This window comes from Amborella trichopoda, chromosome 7, assembly GCF_054954075.1.
Source record: "Amborella trichopoda isolate Santa Cruz 75 chromosome 7, AtrichopodaSantaCruz75HAP2 v2.0, whole genome shotgun sequence".
Classification (NCBI taxonomy): Eukaryota; Viridiplantae; Streptophyta; class Magnoliopsida; order Amborellales; family Amborellaceae; genus Amborella; species Amborella trichopoda.
In genome coordinates this window covers 42,576,900-42,597,574 of record NC_142342.1, presented here as the reverse complement: position 1 = coordinate 42,597,574, position 20,675 = coordinate 42,576,900, and the positions used below count along the sequence as shown (strand labels likewise).

Sequence of the window (20,675 nt, the reverse complement as noted above, 5' to 3'; positions counted from 1 at the left end):
TGATGCTCTAATGTGCTAAGTACGTTTGCATTATTCTGTTTGCAAGCTTTTATAAAGTAAATTTGACATGGGAAAGTACTTTGTAGGGCCGTGGTTTTATAAAGCTACATTTAAATCTCATGAAAAAATGTAGACCATGTTGAAAGGATGGCGCACCTTCAAATAATCGAAAGATGTTATTTGAGTATTGGAAATCTTTGTAATGGCATGAAAATTTATTTTCATATCTGATTATACAATCTAAAGCTTCAAAAATAGTGTAGATCAAGCAGTGAATACTTGAAAACCATGACAGTTGACCGTTCGAAAAATGCATTACAAGATGCACTATTTTCAATATTTGAAATTCATTTTTCTCATGTCCATACATCTTGAGGTCGAGATAATCAAATTGAAAGTTTTTAAGCATCGAAACAATCATTTGTAGTAAATTTTTGAGGTGGATCTTAATTTGATTGTTTTGGGCCTTACCCTTGTATAAACTTTTCCCGTGTTGAAAAGCCTAGTCACTTTTCCAACCTCGGGTGTGAAAAAATAAGATTTTAACACTAACATTAATCTATTTTGCAAAAATTCTTAAACACTGTTTGAACCTACAAAAATCTAAGCTATTGGATAATACCATTTGTCCATTAATTATGTGAAAAGATTAGGAGCAATGTGTATTTAATAGTTACTCCCTCAGGGTAAACCTCATGTTAGAGATTGTCATTATTATTATTATTCTTATTATTATTATTATTATTATAATTATAAAATAATAATAATAATAATGGCATGCGGGTCATTTTACTAATGACAACTAAAGGATTATATTAGGGTATACATACATGTGAGCATTTACTAAATGTATTAACATTTTGGACACTAATTACATTTGTTTTGTAGTATAATTTTTTTTTGAACAAGGGTATTCTTTGTCATTAAAAGGGGTAGAATAGATATTTTTTATTATGTCATTTAATGTTTAATGTGGGTGATGTCATACACATGTAGATGATGCCATCATCCACTATAATTAATAAATGCTCTTCTTTCCATCATAATATTTTACTTTGTCTTTAAATAATTATCGAAAATACCCATAGACAAAAAGTTACATTAGAGGGTAATGATATTAAATGTCTAAAATTATTGAGTACATTTAGTAAAAGAAAATTGTTTCATGCGGCTGGACCGCATGACTACATATACAGTCCAAAAAGTATAAAACATCCATTTTAAAGATGTATGCAAGCAGATGTTCCATCAAAAAACAATAGAAACTGACGGTCCAAATGTTTTATTACTAGAATTATTATTGCTAGTTTTTAAAATTTACTTATTTTTTCATATTCATTATCTCCATGTTAACGATTAGATGTCCCAAAAAATGAAGTAAAAAAATCCATCTCAAAAATAGAATTATTAATGGGCCCGCATTTCTACATATGCGGGCTTGGCCGCATAAAAACCGGGTCCTTTAGTAAAATGCTAACATGTATATGTACCATAACATAATCTTTTACTAAGCAGGTAATAACAAATTTAGCTAATGGTAATTTTCTAAACTTTTAAATCCAATATTTTATTTATGATTGAAAAATGTCCTATTTTTAACCAAGTTTTCAATAGTTGACCTTATATTTTTTCTGTTTTCATTATTTTTTAAATTTAATAAAAACAAAAAGTCTGACTCGCCGATTCCAGCAACAGTCGGGTCTTGATAACACTGACCCAAACTGTCAAAGGTGTGAGATGTAAAATCAAACACCTGCCTTTGTATCATTTCATCCGTACATTGGAACCTCAACACCATTCTTAGTAAGAAAACTTTGAATTTCTAATGTGGTGTTTCATTTAATAAAAGGAAAAGCTAATATAAGGTTGCAACATTAAAATAGCACCTAAAAATTCCATCTTGAAAGGCTGTTTAGAAATTGGAAAATCCTCTAAGTGGTCGTTTGAATATGAAAAAGAAAAAGAAAAAAAAGATTTCGAGTCCCAAAAATAGGGTATCTTGCAACACATTATCTAAACCATCTATTGTTAAGATTTTTATATGTTTTTATATATATTTATTTTATTTGAACCATTTTTTGGATCTAAAATGTTATAATTAGAGATGTAAATGTAGGGGAGGCAATGGACTTGGACCTAACCTAGGTCTAGGTATGGGTCCAAGAATTGGACCTGACGGCTCGGGTCCAGGCCCATGCGGACCCGACCCGAATAATGTTATTATATAAATAATATTTAACATATAATATTTTAATAATATTTAGTTAGTATTTAAATAAATATAACTATATATTTTTAATTATAGTATTCAAATAAGGGTGCGGTCTGTATAGAGCCGAGGCTCTAACCAATCAAAGTAAAGCACACCTTCAAATAGTGTCGAGAAATGTGGTTTCAATGTTGAAATCTTTGTAACAGGCTTAAAGTATATTTTCATCTTTAATTATAAAATTTAAAGCTTCAAAAATAGTGTAGATGGAGCAAATCTATGAAAACTTAAAAATCTTGAAAATTGACGGTTCAAACATGCGTTGTAAGATGCACTATTTCGAACTATCAATGCGTTGTAAGATGCACAATTTCCAAACTTGAAATCCATTTTTTTCTCATGTCCATGCTTCTTAATGTCCAGATGATCAATTTGAGGACATTTGGACATCAAAACAACCTCTTGTAGTGGAATTTTTGTGGTGGGCTCTAATTTGATTGTTTAGAGCCTCGGCTCTATATAAACTTTCTCCTTTGAATAATATATTAATATATATATATATATATATATATATATATATATATATATATATATATATATATATATATATATATATATATATATATATATAACATAACATGACATTTCTATATATTTAAATATATTTTTTCTTTATTTTTGGATTGGGTCTGGTTCGAATCAGGACTCGGTCTAGCCGGGCCCAACCCGTTGCCACCCCAAGGTAAATGGATTCTCGGACTGTCTTAAGAATTTTTAGCACCAAAATTGACCTGTTGCCACCCCAAGGTAAATGGATTGTAAATGGATTCTCAGGCTGTCCTAAGAAGTTTTGGCACCAAAATTGTATCTTGTAATAAAATTTGGTAGTACACCTTACTTTGATTTGATTGTTTCAGGTTGCAACCTTATGCAAACCACGCCCTTAATAAAATGTAAATACGAAAACGAAACAATTTGCTACTCTTTCTTTCTTCTTGCCACAACACATTTACTACCACATTACATTTTAACAGTGAGAGGCAAAAGGATAACTTCAATAAATATCATTTCCTTATGAGGCCAAAAATTTAAAAATGGTCACATACAATCTGGAGAGAAGGGTCCCCAAATCATTTAGAGCCAAACCAGAGCACCTGCTTCTCTCTTTCAAAATAACAAAAGAATAAGTAATAAAATCATGTGAAAAATGAAAGGAAAAACCCGAGAACCAAGAAAAAATGATGAGAGTGACCAACACTCTACAAATGCAAGGAAACAAAAATTACGAAGGGTCGGCGGCTGCCTCCTCTGCCGGAATCAAAGCAGCATTTCGCTTCATGGAAGCAGTCTTGATCAGATGGTTGTAATTGCCCTTCTCCTTGAAAAGCTGAGCAAAATGGTGCTTACAGTAAAGGATGCCATCAAGAGCTGCATAAGTTGAGGGTGTAAGGGGGCATCCTCCATGTGAACACTTGAAGCATGACTTGTGATATGATTCACCCTCCACTGTAACCTGAACCATTTTGTTCTCTTTCTGATGAGTAGGATAGTTGGGATTTGTGTAGGGAAAGTGTGTGACATAGGATCATGGTAATAGTGTATGGTCATAGGGAGAATAGATAGTTTAAATGGTGATGGAGGGATGGTAGGACAAGCAATAGACTTAGTGAAATATTTGGTAAAACCTCTTCTCCATCATCCAATCCATTGATGAAGTGGTGATAACCCTTATGACTCTATTCTTTCCATGATCATATGGATTACAATATCTTCACCCTTTGTATTGAGGAACATATATATATGCACTAGCAACATACAATCTGACTTGGGTTAAAATTACTGAAACACTATCAACAAACTTTTTAAACTTCAGCTACCATCTTTAAAGCCCATAAAAGAGTAATATGCCATTTACAAGATCATTTAAGGCTGATATCAGGATGATAACCACCTACAATTACTTGTCTTTCAAGAAGTGATGAAAAAATGCCAACCAAAAAAAAATGTCTAACAGGAGGAGAAATTATGTTTTCGTCGAAATAATTTGGCCAATCATACATATTGTGATCCACAATCCTTCTATTGTAACAACATTCTTTGTTCTTTTCAAATTAAGGGGGATCATAATACCATGAGCTCAATCCAGAATATGGTTAGCAATTAGTATTATGACAATATATTGGTAAAACCAAAATGTCAGTAGTAAATTGGTTTCAGTTTAGAAAAATGGAGCAAATAAAAGGGGTTAAAAAAAATGACGTGCCCAAAATTGTTGAATGAAAAACACGTGATTAGTTCATAACAGACTAAAAAAAATGGAGCTAACAAGAGCAGGAGCATATATGTATATCTGTGTATGTGCATTATATGGGATGTTCACTTACTTATATTGCTTTAAAAGAAAAAATATAATTTTGGTTTACAGTATAAATAACCAACAAATAAACCGATATTAATACCTTGTTTCTGCTCAGAGGGCAATATATCTTATTTTAAATCGACAAAAATGGCAAAGAAGAATAAAATTAGAGCAAAATTTTTAATTCTTTTGAAAAAATGAAAATGTCGGTCTTTTTTATTGAGATTTTTTTTGAAGTTATTTTGAAAATTATTCATTAAAAACTTTTTTTTTAATCAAAGTACTTGATCATGTGAATGAATGCACCATTATGTACACATTGATCTATAAAAGATGGATGTATGAGGTAAGAGCATAAACAAACAATGAAAGTATGTGATGTGTTAAGCATACATGCATGCATCAGGCAAAGACATAAACTACCTTCTCTAGAGGATATGCTGTTTTATAGCAAGTAGCACACTTGTCCTGTGTCCCTGAGAAGAGAGAGGAAAGTTTGCTGGGGGCCCTAGCCTGCAAAGAACAATAAACATACAATTCACAGTAAATTATCTCAGTGTCAATGGCTCACTATAAGCAAAATTTTGCAAGACTGATAAATTAAGGAGAAGCTCATGAAGTGCTAAAATGAAGAAAGATGGTCATAATCATGGCTGCCAATGCGCCAGGCTGCCTGACTCAGATAACCTAATGCCTGCAGAAAGTGCTAAGGCCTGGCCTTAGCTTAATGACCAAGGTCGGCCAGCCCATAGAAGATCGTGCAGAGTTTGTTTGAGTGGGCTCAGGTAATTGTATAAAACCCTCCAAAGGCCCATGGGCCGGGATTTGGCCTAGGCCCAACTAAATGATTTGGCCCTGGCTGGGTCCAGGACTGGCCATAATATCTCAAGCCTTATGCCGACATTTGTCGGTCTGTTCCCTGCACTAATCATAGTATGTTAGGCTTCATAGCATTCTTTTGGACAAATATCAATAACATCCTCTCCTGTACTCAACGAATTTGCTTTTACACGTTTGGTACGTGTGAAAGTATTATTGTGAAAGTATATTTACATGAAAGAATTCCCCCATATGATTTTAAAATCAATTTGCAACTAGATGGTGTGAGTATACAATACACCACAAGAGCATCCACTGTATGTTTCCACCTACCGATGGTGGACATTAATCATACCTGGGTGAGTGTTAAAAATTGAAAATTCGAGTTAAGTTCGACACTATCGCATAGGAATGGATAGTGGATGTGCCGAGGTGGTATATCATATATCACAATATGTAAGTGTAATGCATGGTCTATAGGGCTGGGAATGGGTTGGGTTAGATCTAGATAGACCTAGACCCAGACCCGACCTTATTGGACTTAGGTTAGGAGCTACTCTAGCTCTAAAATTAAAAAATATAAATAATATAAACAATTATGATATATTTTATAATACATAGTTACTATGTATTTTTGCTTATTCACATATATGTAAGGTCAGGTTGACCTCGACTCAGACCTGAGCTCACCTAATAGTGTCCAAGTTGGACCCGAACCCAAACCTAACCTAGGTTGGGTCAAGGTCAAGTGGAACTAGACCCAATCAGTTGGGTCCATTGTATGGGTTGAGACTTGGATCTGATCAAGTAGACTATCGGATCCATGGGTTGACCCGGCTTGTTCCCCACCTTAATAAGTTTTCTAAAAAAATAGAAATCTAAAAAAATTAGGACTCTGGGCTATATCTCTTAGTTCTTGAGATATATGTAATACCTATGGGAAGTTTTCTATTTGGTGTAGACTCCTAACATTATATATATGGGATGAAAATGCAGAGAAGTCATATGGCCTATTTAGATCACCATATAGGAAAGGCGGTTTCCTCTAGAGAAAGAGGCATGGCCTCCTCAACATAAGCAAGACCTCCCCTTCGAGAGAAAAGAGCTTCTTATGGAGATAAACACCACAGATGTACCTTCTGTGAGAGGCTGGTTTCTGATAGATAATCAGCAAGGCCTCCCCATAGGGAGAAGAAAGCTTCCTATGGAGAGAAACACCATAGATGTGCCTTCTGTAATAGGTTGGTTTCTGGTAGATAAGCAGTCCCATGAAGATTTTGGGTGGTTTCCCCTTTAGAGAAAGAAAATCTTGGTTCCTCTCAAGGTTCTCCTCCTGGACAGTAGTTTAGTTGTGGAATGGAGATGGTCTCTTCCTGAACTGCGGTTTAGCTGTGGAATAGAGATGAGAGGTCGACGATGGTGCCGATCTAGAGACTGAGTCTAAAAGGGTTTACTTGACTGGGTTTTGTCGAGGGTTATAGATGTAACTCTATGTTCCAAAATCTATAATGTAACTTCCATTGGTACAGTGGATTTTAGTTGCCGTACCCGTGGATGTAGCCCTTATAGGGTGAATCACGTTATCTTTGTATTCTTGTGGTGTGTGTGTATTTTATGCTTTATTTCTCATATTATGGCTCGTGCTCTTGTCTATTTTGTTTCTAGCTTGATAAATAAATCTTTATGTTCTTGGCGTCAACCACGTAAATCTTTGTTTCTATTTGGTAGGATCCAATATTTGAGATTCTTGTTTCCGCGTCTAAGAGGGATCTTAATTCCTAACATTGATCATCATACCGAGTACAAAGGTGCATATACATTTGCTAATAATACAAATTTTAGAAATGGCAACATTAAAAATAGTTCTTCCATAGTAGTAGTACTATTTAAAGAAGGAAAGGTGTGGCATTGATGTTTTGAAGATTGCCTCGGCCAAGGTACTCGGGCATTGGCCGAGGCAAGTAACTCAACAGAGTTCAAGTTGCTTTGGCCAATTATGCACAATAAAAAAAAAAAAGTGAAAAGTAAAAAAAAGGAAAAAACTCTTAAAAAAGTTAAAAATCAGAAAAAAATAAAAAAAAATGAAGTTAATAGAAATCATTAGCAGACTAAAGAAGATGGAAAAAAAAAAAAAAAAATCTAGCAAAGATAGATTATTGAAAAACTTATTTTATCTTGAATATCTCAGAAAAAATAAAAAAAAAGGAAAAAGTATGAAAGTCCTAAAATCATTTAAAAAACTTTCATGTGCTTCTAAATTAATATTTCTAAATAATGTATTGGTATTTTTTATTTGTTATATTTTTAACAATTTTTTATATGTCTTTTAGAGGTTTTTTGGTGTAGGATGAGTTGGCACCCAACTAGCCTGGCTACTAGGGCTAAGTAATTTGCCCTAGTCCAAGTGGATTCAAGAGAGTTCTGAAACAATGTATGGGATTTTACATGAACAAAGTATATTTTTTGTGAGATCTCAAGAAGAAAAACTGTGGGGTTTTAGTTGAATTAATTTTTTTTTCTTGTTTTTTTCAATTGAGGTTTCAAGAAGAAAGGGTAAGACAAAAGTGCTTAAATTTCTAAAAGGATTTTAGTACAAGGAGGTTACAATTATTTATAATCATCCGATGTAAAATCTGAAAGCTTGGGTGTCTTACAAAGTTTCAAAAAATTTCTTTTGAACTTGAACTTGGTTAATGAAATAAATGCAATCACTCAAGGTGATCTTCAATGGTCAAGATTAATTGCGACCGCTTTATACCTAAAGTAAATAGTCTCATTGTATACTTTTCTATTTCCACAAATATCAAACTCAAGTATTGTATCATTGACCACACATGCAAGAAATGGTTAACACATTTGTCCATTAAATGTGCAGATTGATATCGGCTTACCAAATCATGTTGCTTGTCTGCAGACTTCGGAGCTGAAAATTAACCAAGCATAACAAAAAAAAAAAATAGTATAAGCCAACCACAAATAGTTGGGATAAAGCTCGGATGTTGATAATAAATAAAAAATACCAAACCATAGGTCTTTTCATGGCTTACTACCAAACCAAAGTTCTTAATTTCATATAAACAAGTACATTGAGAGAGAGAGATAGGGGTGGCAATGGACCTAGATCTGACCCGATCTGGGACCCAAGGGATAGATCCGATCTATGTCTGGGTATGGGTTCACCTGACAGGTCAGATCCGGGTCAAAATCTTGAACCCAAATACTATTCAGATCTGGGTATAGTAATATTTTTGGGGTCACAATATATGAAACTTATTTAAATATAATTAAATATATAGATATTCTAATTTTTTGGCTGAGGTCCGATCGGGTACTGATCCCGCTGGACCTGATCTGACCTGATACCACCCCTAGAGAGAGAGAGAGATTCTCACGTAATTGAAAGCTCTTGTTAAAGCTGCCGGTCTCCTTGAATAGCTGTTCAAAATGAGGCTTGCAATACAAGACACCTTCCAGTGACGAGTAATTGCTTATCTGGAGAATTACATAACAAAAATAATAAGATATATGCATTTGATTACAATAGGTTGGTGATCTAACCTTTAACAAACTACAAATTAAATTTTCATCTCATTATAAAAAATGATCTGACACTAATATTGTGCTTCAGTGTTTGAAAACCCGGATCGGTTATCAACTTGGACAATCACAGGGGTCAGAGTCGGCTACCGGTTACAGGAAAGTCGGTTAGAAAAAGTGAAAAACATCCCAAAAATAACTATCTAGACTAAGGGACCATAGGGTCAGAGCTGTGGCGATTCCCAGTCGCCTCACAATTTTTCTCATTTGAAGTAAATGGACAAGATTCATATAAGAATCCTTAAATAATTGAAATAAAGCTATGAAAATCAATTAGACAGTGGATGATCATTAAGCAAATTTTTCTGCGCCATCGAAAGGGAAAGAGTTGAGCCCTTAGCTATAAAAACAAAAATAAAAATATATTGATCCAAGGTGTGATAGGCTAGTGCATTCTCACCCAATGAAATGATGGTCTAGGCTAGCTCATTCAGATCCCTATGAAAATCATTTCTATTTTTAATAACTTTCTTCATACCTTTATGGAGACCATTTTGGGCATGTGCACTAGGAACAAAAAATGATAACTTGTAGAGAGAAAAAAAATGTAGCAATATGAAGAAAAAAAAAATCACAATGAGGTCTGAAAATTGTTCTAATATGAGGGTTGGGAATTTAGGAGCAATTTTGGGATAAATTGTGAGGCTTTGGGTATCTTAGAAATAAAAATATTTTCCAATTTAGGTAAGTTTAAAATCATTGAAGGATGTGGTTTACATTAGGTCTCAACCTTGCACATCAAAGTAAGGCACACCCCGATTTCTATTGTTAGATGAAATTTAGGTGCCAAGAACCTTTGGATGATTTGAAAATCTATTTTCATCGCTAGTTATAAAATTTAAAGCTTCAAAAATAGTATAGCAGATCCATAGACACTTAAAAATCTTAAAATTTGATGATCCAACTAATATATAAGATGCAGTATTTTAGGACTTCAAAGCCATACTTTTTTCTATATCCTTATTACTCGAGATCATGATTATCGATTTGGGGGTTTTTCGGTATCAGAACAACTTTTATTGATCGGATTTTGAGGTCATGTTACTTCTAAAGTATAAAGTTGATGCCTTATATCATGAACTCTTCCTTTCATAAAAATATGATTTATTAGGTGGCAAATTAACATTTTGATGTACAATTTTTCTTGCCATTTTTCAACAATAACAAAAAAAATCATGTGCAAAGTAAAGTATGATCGATATGATCATGGCAAAGCCATAGTCATAATTTATTGATCATCCAGTCAATTGACTGGACGGTTAAAGGTCCTCCTCTCCACCAGCGTCCAATTAATTGGACGTCAATAACATGCATGTCATTACATGTAGAATGCAATTTCCATAAAAGCCTCACCTCAAATCCTCATTTGGAAAGCACTTTAGGAATTGAAAATCTTCCTGATGCTCTAAAATCAATTTCCTACACCGACTATAAAATTTGAAACTAAAAAAAATAGTGCAGATCTTGTAAACATATGAGTACTTATTTATAGGGTAAAATGGATAGTCCAAATAATGTGTTACAACATACACTATTTTTAAGACGTGAAATCCTAATTTTCTTAACAACCATAACGGTCAAGGTCGAGATGATCAATTTAAAGGTTTTCTGATTTCAAGACAGTAATTTTTTGTTGGTTTTGAGATGGGGCTTTATTTATTTTAATAAGGTTATTTAAAACATTTTTCTACGTCTATGATGAGTGGATCGTATCATACTTTTGCCCTAAAAAAACATAAAGCAAAAATTTACAATGTAGGCTATCACTGTCCATCAGTGGATTGGACGATGATAGAGTAGAGTGAGTTATTCTAATAACTTAATGACTTTTTGGTGGGACCCATTGCATCATCATTGTGGATAAGTGAGGGTCATAGTTTTATGCTTACTACTTATTGTGACCATAGGGATCATATTATACAGTATAAAATACAGTTGATCTGGTAACTAAGTTATTTTAAAAAAATATAATATGACTAATTACCTTTAAAATAGTACGTCATAAACACACATAGCCAGCAGATGTAAAATTGGTGGCTGGGGATGTGCCTTTGGCTGCTCTCAAAATCCATAAAATTTATTCTCATACATATCATGTGGAGAAACGGCAAAACCTCAACTCTTAAATTTTACATCTACGGTTGGGGGAAATTTCCCCTCAAGCAAAATTTATTCATTCTGCCACCCAAAACATGAATGGCTGGCAATCGGGTTGGGTCGACCTGGGCACGGCCTAGATCAAGTATTGGACCCAGTGGATAGTGTTCGCGCTCAACCTGGCCAAAGCCTATGTCAAGTCCTGTCTAGATCCATTTATTACCTTATCGGATCGGTTTGCGGTTCACTCGAACTGATCCATTACTTTATTTATATCTCATCTACAACCAATAATTTTTACATATTAAAACATAAATATAAAAAAAACTTATATATTTTCAATTTAAACCCAGACCCGAACCGATTCAGTGGGTTAGGTACGTGTCCAATGACTTGGACCCAATTTGGGTCTAGGTCGAATCAGGGTCCAACAAGGACGCAAACAGGTTAGGATCGGTCCGGATCCAAGATATTGACTCTCCTAACCTCAATGCACTAATGTAAGAACTAACTATTGTTATTACGCTAATCTTTGTGGATTACCAAAAAGGCATGGGTCTAATGTATTTCAGATCAACAAAAAAAAAGAAGAAAGTATTCCATTTTCCGTTTTTGAATCTACATCTGGAATTTTCTCTATTAACAAAAATTTGAAAAAAAAGAAAAAGAAAAAAGAAGCTTTAAAAGCTTCAAATCTATGTGCTACAGCGTATCTATGATCCATACAATCACCATAAATCTACAGTAAATATGTGGAAGGATGGTGGATCTCCTCAACTTGAGTTCGTGGAGTCCCACCCCCTGAATCACTGCCCAAACTATTATATGGACGGTGATGAGCCTCATAATTATGACGTTTACAATGTCTTTCAAGTGCACAGCGTGCTCTTGTGGTGGGGGATCATAATGTATAACAAATACTTAAAGCAAAATAGCTATTTGGGAAGATTTTATTTATTCAAAATTAGGGGATCTATTATAGTATTACTAGATTATTATTTTAAAAAAGATAAATTTAGATTTTAAGTTTTTGACCATCAAGATCTTTCCTTCATAAAATTGGATGGTTCTTATGCAATTTTGGGATGTCATTTTCTTGACGTTCCTCACTAGGTTCAAGAGATTACATCCCATAATTTTGGGATATGAAAATGCCTTAGAGAGTAGATGAACAACGTACACCTGCAGAAGCATAAACTCTTTTGGCATGCCTTACTATCAAACTCTATTTTATAGTGTCTATGTGAATCCTACTGTACATTAATAATCAATGACTTGTAACGTGGGACCCATTCTCTCTGCATCAACGTCCAACTTGTTTAATTGACGGTGATGGCTAATATGCCATATTAACTCTTTTTTTTGACATATAAGAGGAGAACAATTTATTTTTTAGTACAAAAATATCATAATTATTTCTAGCCGTAGAATATTAGAAAAATTTTGTTTTAAATTTTAATTTTAATATAAGAAAATTACAATTATTTTTAGCTGTAGAATATTTGAAAAATTTTGTTTTAGATTTTAATTTCAAATAAAAATTAACCACCATATTTCAAATTTTGCTGCCAATAATGATCGTGACCTCCCCATATCAAAAGGAAATGAATTATATACATCTTCGTTTACCATGTCAAAATAATAAAATAAAAGAATTAGCCATTTTCCATTTTTGAAGCTCTGAGAAACTCACCGATAACGTGCCCTTACAGTGGCTACATTTGAAGCATGATTTGTGATAATTAACCCCATCAGCCGATAACAAATCCACCACATAAACTGTCTTATCACACATCTTACACTTCTGCAAAGTCCCACTAAATGCCATCTCTCTCTAGAAAAAAAACCCTAAAATGTATAGCCCAAATGAGCCCTAGGAAATCGCCGGAGAATTACTGAATTGGCCGGAAAAATAACGGAGAACCCTAAAATTGCCGGAGAGGTACGGTGGAGGCAGGAAATTAGGGTTTCGAATTTGGAAAGTGAGAGAGGAGAAATGGATGAAGAAGAAGAAGGGGAGGGGAGGCATGAGTTGGGGACACGTGGCGTGAGATTAGAGGGGTGGGGAAGCGAGTCTTAGGGTTTTACAGTTAGGGTTTCAAGGGAACGTGGGATGGGCAAGGCCTGGAATTGTTTGTGGCTTTGTTTTGTTTGTTGTCTGAGAGTAAGAGGGTGGTTTAGAGAGAGAAAGAGAGGAAAGGGTCAAGTTTTCTATGTTGGGTTTTTTCAGGTTGGATGTAAATGGATCATATTTTAGCCTTTTGATTGATGAGTAATCCTTAGTTGATGATTAATCTTTAGTTTAATGGATAGTAATTTCATGCATGCAACGGTTGTATCATAGTATTACATTAAGTTGTTATAATTTTGAAACATTCAAATTTAAGTTTTTGATGCATGCAACAGTTGTATCATAGTATTACATTGAGTTGTTATAATTTTGAAACATTTAAATTCAAATTTCCGATGCGAAATTCGTTAAGAATAGTTAAAATAACCCAAATACCTTTGGTGAGTGTTTTTATAATTGAACTAGGTTTTCACCTTGGTTATGCTGCCTAACCCTGCATTACTCTGACCCTTGGATCTTTCACGATTGTGACATGTTCTCATTGTTTTCGACCTCTCATTCCTGCTCGACAATACAATCGATGGATTGTAAATCTCCGAAAGTCAGATCAAAATAGAGTTTTATCAATTTACTTTGTTTTTTTCTGCACTAAAGAGGCATCCCTTTGGTTTTTGCTACATGAGAAACTGAAATCTCTTAGTGATTTCTTAACCACTTTATGAGACATTTTTTTGTTTGTGATTCTCATTTGAGACCCAACCAAATTTAGCCAAAGAGCAAACTAGAAATGGGTCCTATATGTCATAGAAGGCTCTCAAAACTATAAAACTTGGAGAGCTCTTTAACAAGTTTTATCATGGGAGTAATCTACACCCAAGTCTCAATTGTATGACATAAAGAATCAGTGTCCAAGTACTAACTTGTTTTGAAGAACCTAGATAGATATCACACCAATTTTGGTATTTTGCGAAAAAGGGATCCTTATGTGAATCTTGTAATCAATCAATGTATCGATGATATTGGTTACAAGTTGGATTGGCCTATGACTTTCTTCGCTCAGTTGAGACTTTATTTATTTTTGCAGCTGCGGGTTTTCGACTTGTTGATGCTCATTTATTTTGGCCTCAGTTAAGAAACTCAAACATTAGATTGCGCACTACCATAGTTTGCTGGAAGATCACTAAGCTTTTAGGATCAGTAGTAGTTCCGAGAATTTATGAACTCCAAAGTAACTAAGAACTCTAAACTCCAACCACTACTTCATAGAACTGGATGCACTTAACCTCGAAAATCATGCCGACTACTTTCACCATTGCCAAATATAGAAGGTCGAATTCCTGCATAATCCAAGTCATGAGAAGTATTTGGTTTAAGTCCTACAAGAATCATGACTCGTGGGCAATATTTATTTATGAAACAAAAGATTTATATAAGATGATCATAGAAGCAAGCTGCACTTAATGTTACTATTAAAAAAAAGAGTTCGAGCTCTAAAAGTAGAAGCATTTCGTAACATATTATCTATTATCAAGAGGGGAAATATATGTTCAAGTCATCATAAACTTTCCCACACTTAAACTACATATTCAAATCATCATCTAGATTTTTAAGTGTTTATAGATCAGTTTGATCTACACTATTTTTACAACTTTAAATTTCATAATTATGAATAGAAATATATATTCAAGTCATCATGAACTTTTCCGACACTGAAACTATATATTCCAACAGCACTTGCACCTTACTTTGATTATTTAAGGTGAACGCCTTATATAAACCTCACACTTTATTAAATGCCTCAAGACTATCTACTCTTACATAAGCACCCCTGATCATCCAAATTGCGATTAGTAATCTTTTTTAGCGCATATGCTATGCTCCCGCCGGAGCATATACTATATATCTACTCCCTCGGTCTGAAAATTTGGGATCCACCTAAAAGTCACTAGATGATTATTTTCAAACCAGAAATTTTAAATTTTAAGTTTTCTAAACCTTAGATCTCACCGAAAAAAAATATGGCAGTTTTTGTTCAATCTTGAGATTTTTTTTTTTTTTTTTCAAGTGCATGGATAGTACTATTTGAGAAATCTTTTTATCGAGGTTAGTCTAGAAGTCAAAAGTTTGCATCTCTGAAAATTTGGGGTCTCACAAGTACTCCTATATTGGTTTTCACCTTGAGGGAGTAAATGGACGGCGTGCTCCCACAAAAGCATGAAATCTTTTGGCTTTACAAATGGCCTCAAGAAGATCTACATTACGAGGGAGTAAAACTCACCTCCTAATTCATCAAAAATTTATTCAAGCATGGGAAAACCTTTACATCGATCATCTCGGCTTTACATCAATCATCTCAGCTTGAACTTATTAGTTGTGAAAAAAAAAAAAAACAGGATTTTAAGCTCTACAAATCGTGTATATTGCAACAAATTATGGAGACCGTCCATTTCAACCTAAAATTAAGTGTACGTAGATCCGCAAGATCTGTACCTCTTTTTGAGTTTCAAATTTTATTGTTGATGCTGAAAATTGATTTAGATCCATTATGGTGATTTTTGTTGCCGAAAGTGCTTTCCTGACAAGGATTTGAGGTTAGGCTTTATTTTGTTTTCATGAAGACTGGGCCCTATATGACTTAGAAGATATTTTTTATCAAAAACACACATTGAACGTGGCTTATTGTGTAGCTCTCAAACATTTCCTTTTATGGAGCAAATAATCCAAGGAAATGTTTTCTTGTAGGGTTACATTTTGCCAATTTTTGACAATAAGAGCCATAATGACTTGATAGGCTCCAACTTCTACATCCATGTGAACTACTCTTTATGTCCCATCAAGGACTTTCTTATCCCACTAAAACATTAGATAATTGATTAGGCCACAACCTTGCTTCTAAGCTTAGCATTCCCTCAACTTTTGCTCTCTCATGTTAGTTTATTCAACATTCATTCCAAGTTTTTAGCATTCAAGCTCAATTGTGGTGGTTGTTACATCATGAGGTAACATGTTGAATTGCTAGATGTGGTTGGCCAAAACCCCATAAATTTAGGGAGTATGAAAAGAGATTGTCCATAATTGTGTATATCTGTGGCACAAAAACTTATAAATCTAATAAATAGGTAGGGGCCCGATATCCTGACTGATTCTCCCAAAAATAAAAGTTATAAATCATCAATGCTGTCATATGTGAAATTGTATAGATGGGGTATATCATTGACCGCCCTCAAAGTCTGATGAGGTTTTCTCTGTTTTTGTAGTAAAAATTTGGATTTTACATTTGATGACTAGAATGTCTATAACTTAAAATATAGTATATAATACTTAAAAAATATTTTACCTATACTCTCTCCCTCGAGTAAAACCTCAACCTAGTGGCCTACTTAAAAAAAGAGGAAAATTTGTATACACTGATATGCTTGAAAAAAATAACCGTCTTTGTATTGAACATGGAGCTTCTGATTTTTGGATTGCTAAATTCAAGTATTGAGGAACTCAAAACCTTATTTTCTTTCAAATACTCATATGTTGATTAAATGATAGATCCCAAACTTGCAATGCCAGGAAATTTCCCTAAATACGCTTTGCCCGAGGGAGTAAGCATGCAGATTACTCTCGCAGGAGGACATTGTTCAACCTCAAAAAAATTTCAATACTTGAAATAATAATATTTTTCAATAGATTATATATATATATATATATTGGAAATTTTTTATATAAAGGTTAGGCCCTAAATAATCAAATTAAGGCACACATAAAAAATTCACTAGAAGAAGTTCTTTCTATGCTTGAAAATCCTCAAATTGATCATCTCAATTTCAAGATGTATGAACATGAGAAAAAATAGATTTCAAGTCTTGGAATATAATGCAATATTTGGACCGTCAATTTTTCAAGATTTTAAGTGTTCATAGATAAGCTCAATCTACACTATTTTTTAAGCTCTAAATTTTATAATTAGATATGAAAGCAAATTTTGAGGTTATCATGAAGAATTTCAGTACCAAAACAATACATTTTGATGCTATTTGAAGGTGCAACTTACTTTAATTGTTCGGGGCCTCAGCCTTATATGAACCACACTCATAGATATATACTATCCCACAACTGGTTCGAAATCTTCATCAATTTCTTTCGGGATAAGCGATCCATATAAGAAATGACCGATTTTTAAAACATCGCTTAAACATTTTATAACTTGTGCTAAATTTTTTATGCTGGACCCATCATCTCATAGTGGGTCTTCATCCATAGGACAGGATGTAATTTGGAGACGGAATCCATTGTTATCATCAATTTTAGGAATTTACTCGAAACTAACTCTTTGTCTCATCAATTATCAAAATTGATGGAACACTCTCTTAATCAAACTTTTGTCTTGCCTTGTTGCGTGTCATTCTTTACCATTGATGGAGGCCCAGTAATGGGAAATGGTTTGATACAGCTGTAGTCCTATCAAAATCAGTAAAACATCACTTTATAACTCATAAAAAATTATAATTTAAGTGTTGAAAAACCTTTGATCATCTAAGCTTTAATATTATGGTGGTGAAAAGAATTAGTATTTCAAGTTTTTAAAATGGTATAGATTGCAGCAAATCATCTAGACTATCTATTTCTCTTTAAAAATAAGTATCAACATAACTGCAAGATTTGTACTTTTTTTTTAGTATCAAGTTCTACTTTCAGTGTCGAAAATTGATTCTAAAGCCTTCATGAGGATTTCTAACACCCATAGTGCTTTTCAAATGAGGATTTTAGGTGAGTATTTATTTTGTTTCTATATATCCTAAACCCTATATAAACTTTATCATTAATAATGATAGGTTTTATTTTTATTTTTATTTTGACAATAATTTATTGTTATAGGTGTCGTCAATCAATCATTGAGTTTCTTCCCTTCAAGATTAGAGCCACGTGCTCAAATTCCATTACCAATTGACATATGCAATCTTCTCCATCCAACGGTTTAATCACTAAAAGTTCCACCGACTTCTCACCAACTTTATGGCCTACAAGCATGCGGGGCACACCTATTTTGCTCAATCCATCCTAGTGGATATGGATTTGGATAGGGGTGGCAATGGAGCTCACGGGACCCGGGACTTGGCAAGTATACCGGATCTTGGGTTTGGGTATGGGTTCAAATTTTGAGCTCAAATAGTATTCGGGTTTATGTTCGGGTCTAGGTCCAGTCGGACCTGATCCATACTCATAGTTATAGGGTATACAACGATAATCATGTGTTCAACATGCATTAGGTGTTCATATTGTCACAATCTTGGCAATATTTATAGTTAGCAAACGTTTATATAAGGTCGCAACCTTTAAATGTAGAATTAAAGATACACCTCAAAAATCCATTGAAAAAAGTTGTTTTAATATTGAGAAACCCTCTAATTGATCATCTCGACATCCAAATGAATGAATATAAAAAAAATATCGAGATGTATGAATATGGAAAAAAAAAAGAATTTGAGTTCCAAAAATAGTGCATTTTGCAACATATTATCTAGACCATCCGTTTTCAAGATTTTCATATGTTTATAGATCTACTTGATTTTAACCTTTTTTTGGAATTTAAAATTTTATAATTTGATGTGGAAAATATATTTTCCAGATAATCTTAAGAATAGTTTACACTAAAATTACATGTTGTGATAAAATTTGGAGGGGAGCCTTAATTGGATTGTTTAAGGTTGCAACCTTATAGAAACCACACCCTTTATAGTATTATTGGCAAAAAAAAAAAAAAAAATCATAGTCATAAGGTATATGATGGTAAAAAAAAAGAAGTTTATAGTCTTTGCAATGGATCCTACCAGACCCGGGACCTGATGGGTAGATTCGGGACCCAACGAGTCATTGTAATATAAATGTTATGTTAAATATATACATGTATTATTTAAATATTATAATTAAAATAAATAGTTATATTTATTTAAATATTAATTTAATATTATAAAAATAATATATATTAAATATTATTTATATAATAACACTATTCAGGTCAGATCGATGTAGACCCGAACTTGGAGCTGAATAATATTCGGGTCCATATTTGCAACTGGACCCAACCAATGGGTCCAATTCTTGAACCCATACCCAGACCCGTGTTAAGTCTGAACGTTGGATCTGGGTTGGGTTTGGCAGTTTAAAATGAATTGGGATGTGTTTCAAGTCCTAAAATACTTAAAAGTCATGATAAAAACACATGAGTTAACATAATGACTAAAGCATTTCCCATACTTAGCAGAATGACTAAAATATTTCCCATACTTATTTTGACATTACTAATTTTATGAATTAACTGTCCACCTTTCTAAATCCATCTTGGTGATTGATCAAGGATCCAAAACTCTATAGGCCTATCATCTGACTACGGGCATGATTTGTTGTGCTTTGATACCACTTGTTGTGCGCAAAAACTCTAATCTCGATGGGTTAATATTTGACAAATAAAGTATGAGAAATAAAATATGAAATACACACCACAAGAACACAAATATTTACGGGGTTCACCTCAAAATTGCTACATCCACGGGCACGACAAATAGAAATCCACTAAACCAACGAAAGCTGCATTAAAGATTTCGGAACAAACCTTGATAAAAACCCAAGTCGAGCAAACCCTTTTAAATCATTCTCCATTCCTTCTATTTACTTCTGGCAACCATTACCAACAACACCAAATAGAGACACGAGAGCAACGAGAAACTGACTTTCTCTCTAACTAAAAGGGGGAACAACCCAAAATATCTATGGGAACCGCTTCTCTACAAGAAACAAACAAACCTCTCAATCTTCAGAAGTCTAAAAGATACATCATCACATTGTTTCTGTCCAAAGGAAGCTTTCTTCTCTCTAAGAGCAAATTCACATGAGGCTCTTACTCCCTCTCTCTCATGAGAAACCGTTATTCCCATATGGTGATCCAAATAAAACACATAAAAATTCTCTGCACTTTCATTCCATATATGTAAGATAATGACTCCATACTAAATAGAAAACTTCCTATTGATATTACATATATCTCAAAATACCAAGAGATATATCCATCCAAGAGTCCTAATCTTTTTGGATTTCTATTTCTTTTAGGGGCTATTTGGATACTTGAAAATATATTATCTATGAAATATATTATTGGTGTAATACATTACTGCGTAATACATTACCTGCAAATGGATTGTCACTGTTTGGGTAGTATTTAGATAAAACCTGGTAAATACATTGTTACTGGTTGGCTATTTCCAGAAGAAATATGGGAAATGCATTACTAACATTTTTTGTTTTTTTTTTCTTTTTTGGCTTTATACCCAAAACATGGTTGAGCGTACAATCCCTATTAGTATGTAGCTTAAATTTTATAATTACATCAGGCATAAGAATTAGCCACACCTTTTGTATGCCTTTGCATCTGGACTTGGAATCACATGTTTTCAAGATGTTAACACTTTGGAATAACATACTTTTATTATGCTAAGCCATTGTATTTTTTATGTTTTCTTTTCTTGTGTTAAAGCATT

The 20,675-nt window shown here is 33.6% G+C and overlaps 1 protein-coding gene across 4 annotated transcripts; it reads right to left on the bottom strand.

The window, feature by feature from the left end:
* Positions 1 to 3,258: 3,258 nt before the first annotated feature.
* Positions 3,259 to 13,478, bottom strand: LOC18423064 (LIM domain-containing protein WLIM2b). Of its 4 annotated transcripts, XM_006827645.4 has the most exons (5): positions 12,775 to 13,478; positions 8,780 to 8,879; positions 8,279 to 8,310; positions 4,992 to 5,081; positions 3,259 to 3,722 (listed from the first exon to the last, which is right to left on the bottom strand). In XM_006827645.4, the coding sequence occupies exons 1-5, from the start codon at positions 12,907 to 12,909 to the stop codon at positions 3,492 to 3,494; spliced, it is 588 nt and encodes a 195-aa protein (XP_006827708.1). In that variant the 5' UTR covers positions 12,910 to 13,478; the 3' UTR covers positions 3,259 to 3,491. The 4 variants fall into 4 exon arrangements, with proteins under 4 accessions (XP_006827708.1, XP_088727604.1, XP_088727605.1 ...); XM_088871478.1 differs by lacking the exon at positions 8,279 to 8,310 and having other exon boundaries at positions 8,751 to 8,879; XM_088871479.1 differs by lacking the exon at positions 8,279 to 8,310 and having other exon boundaries at positions 8,754 to 8,879.
* Positions 13,479 to 20,675: the final 7,197 nt, after the last annotated feature.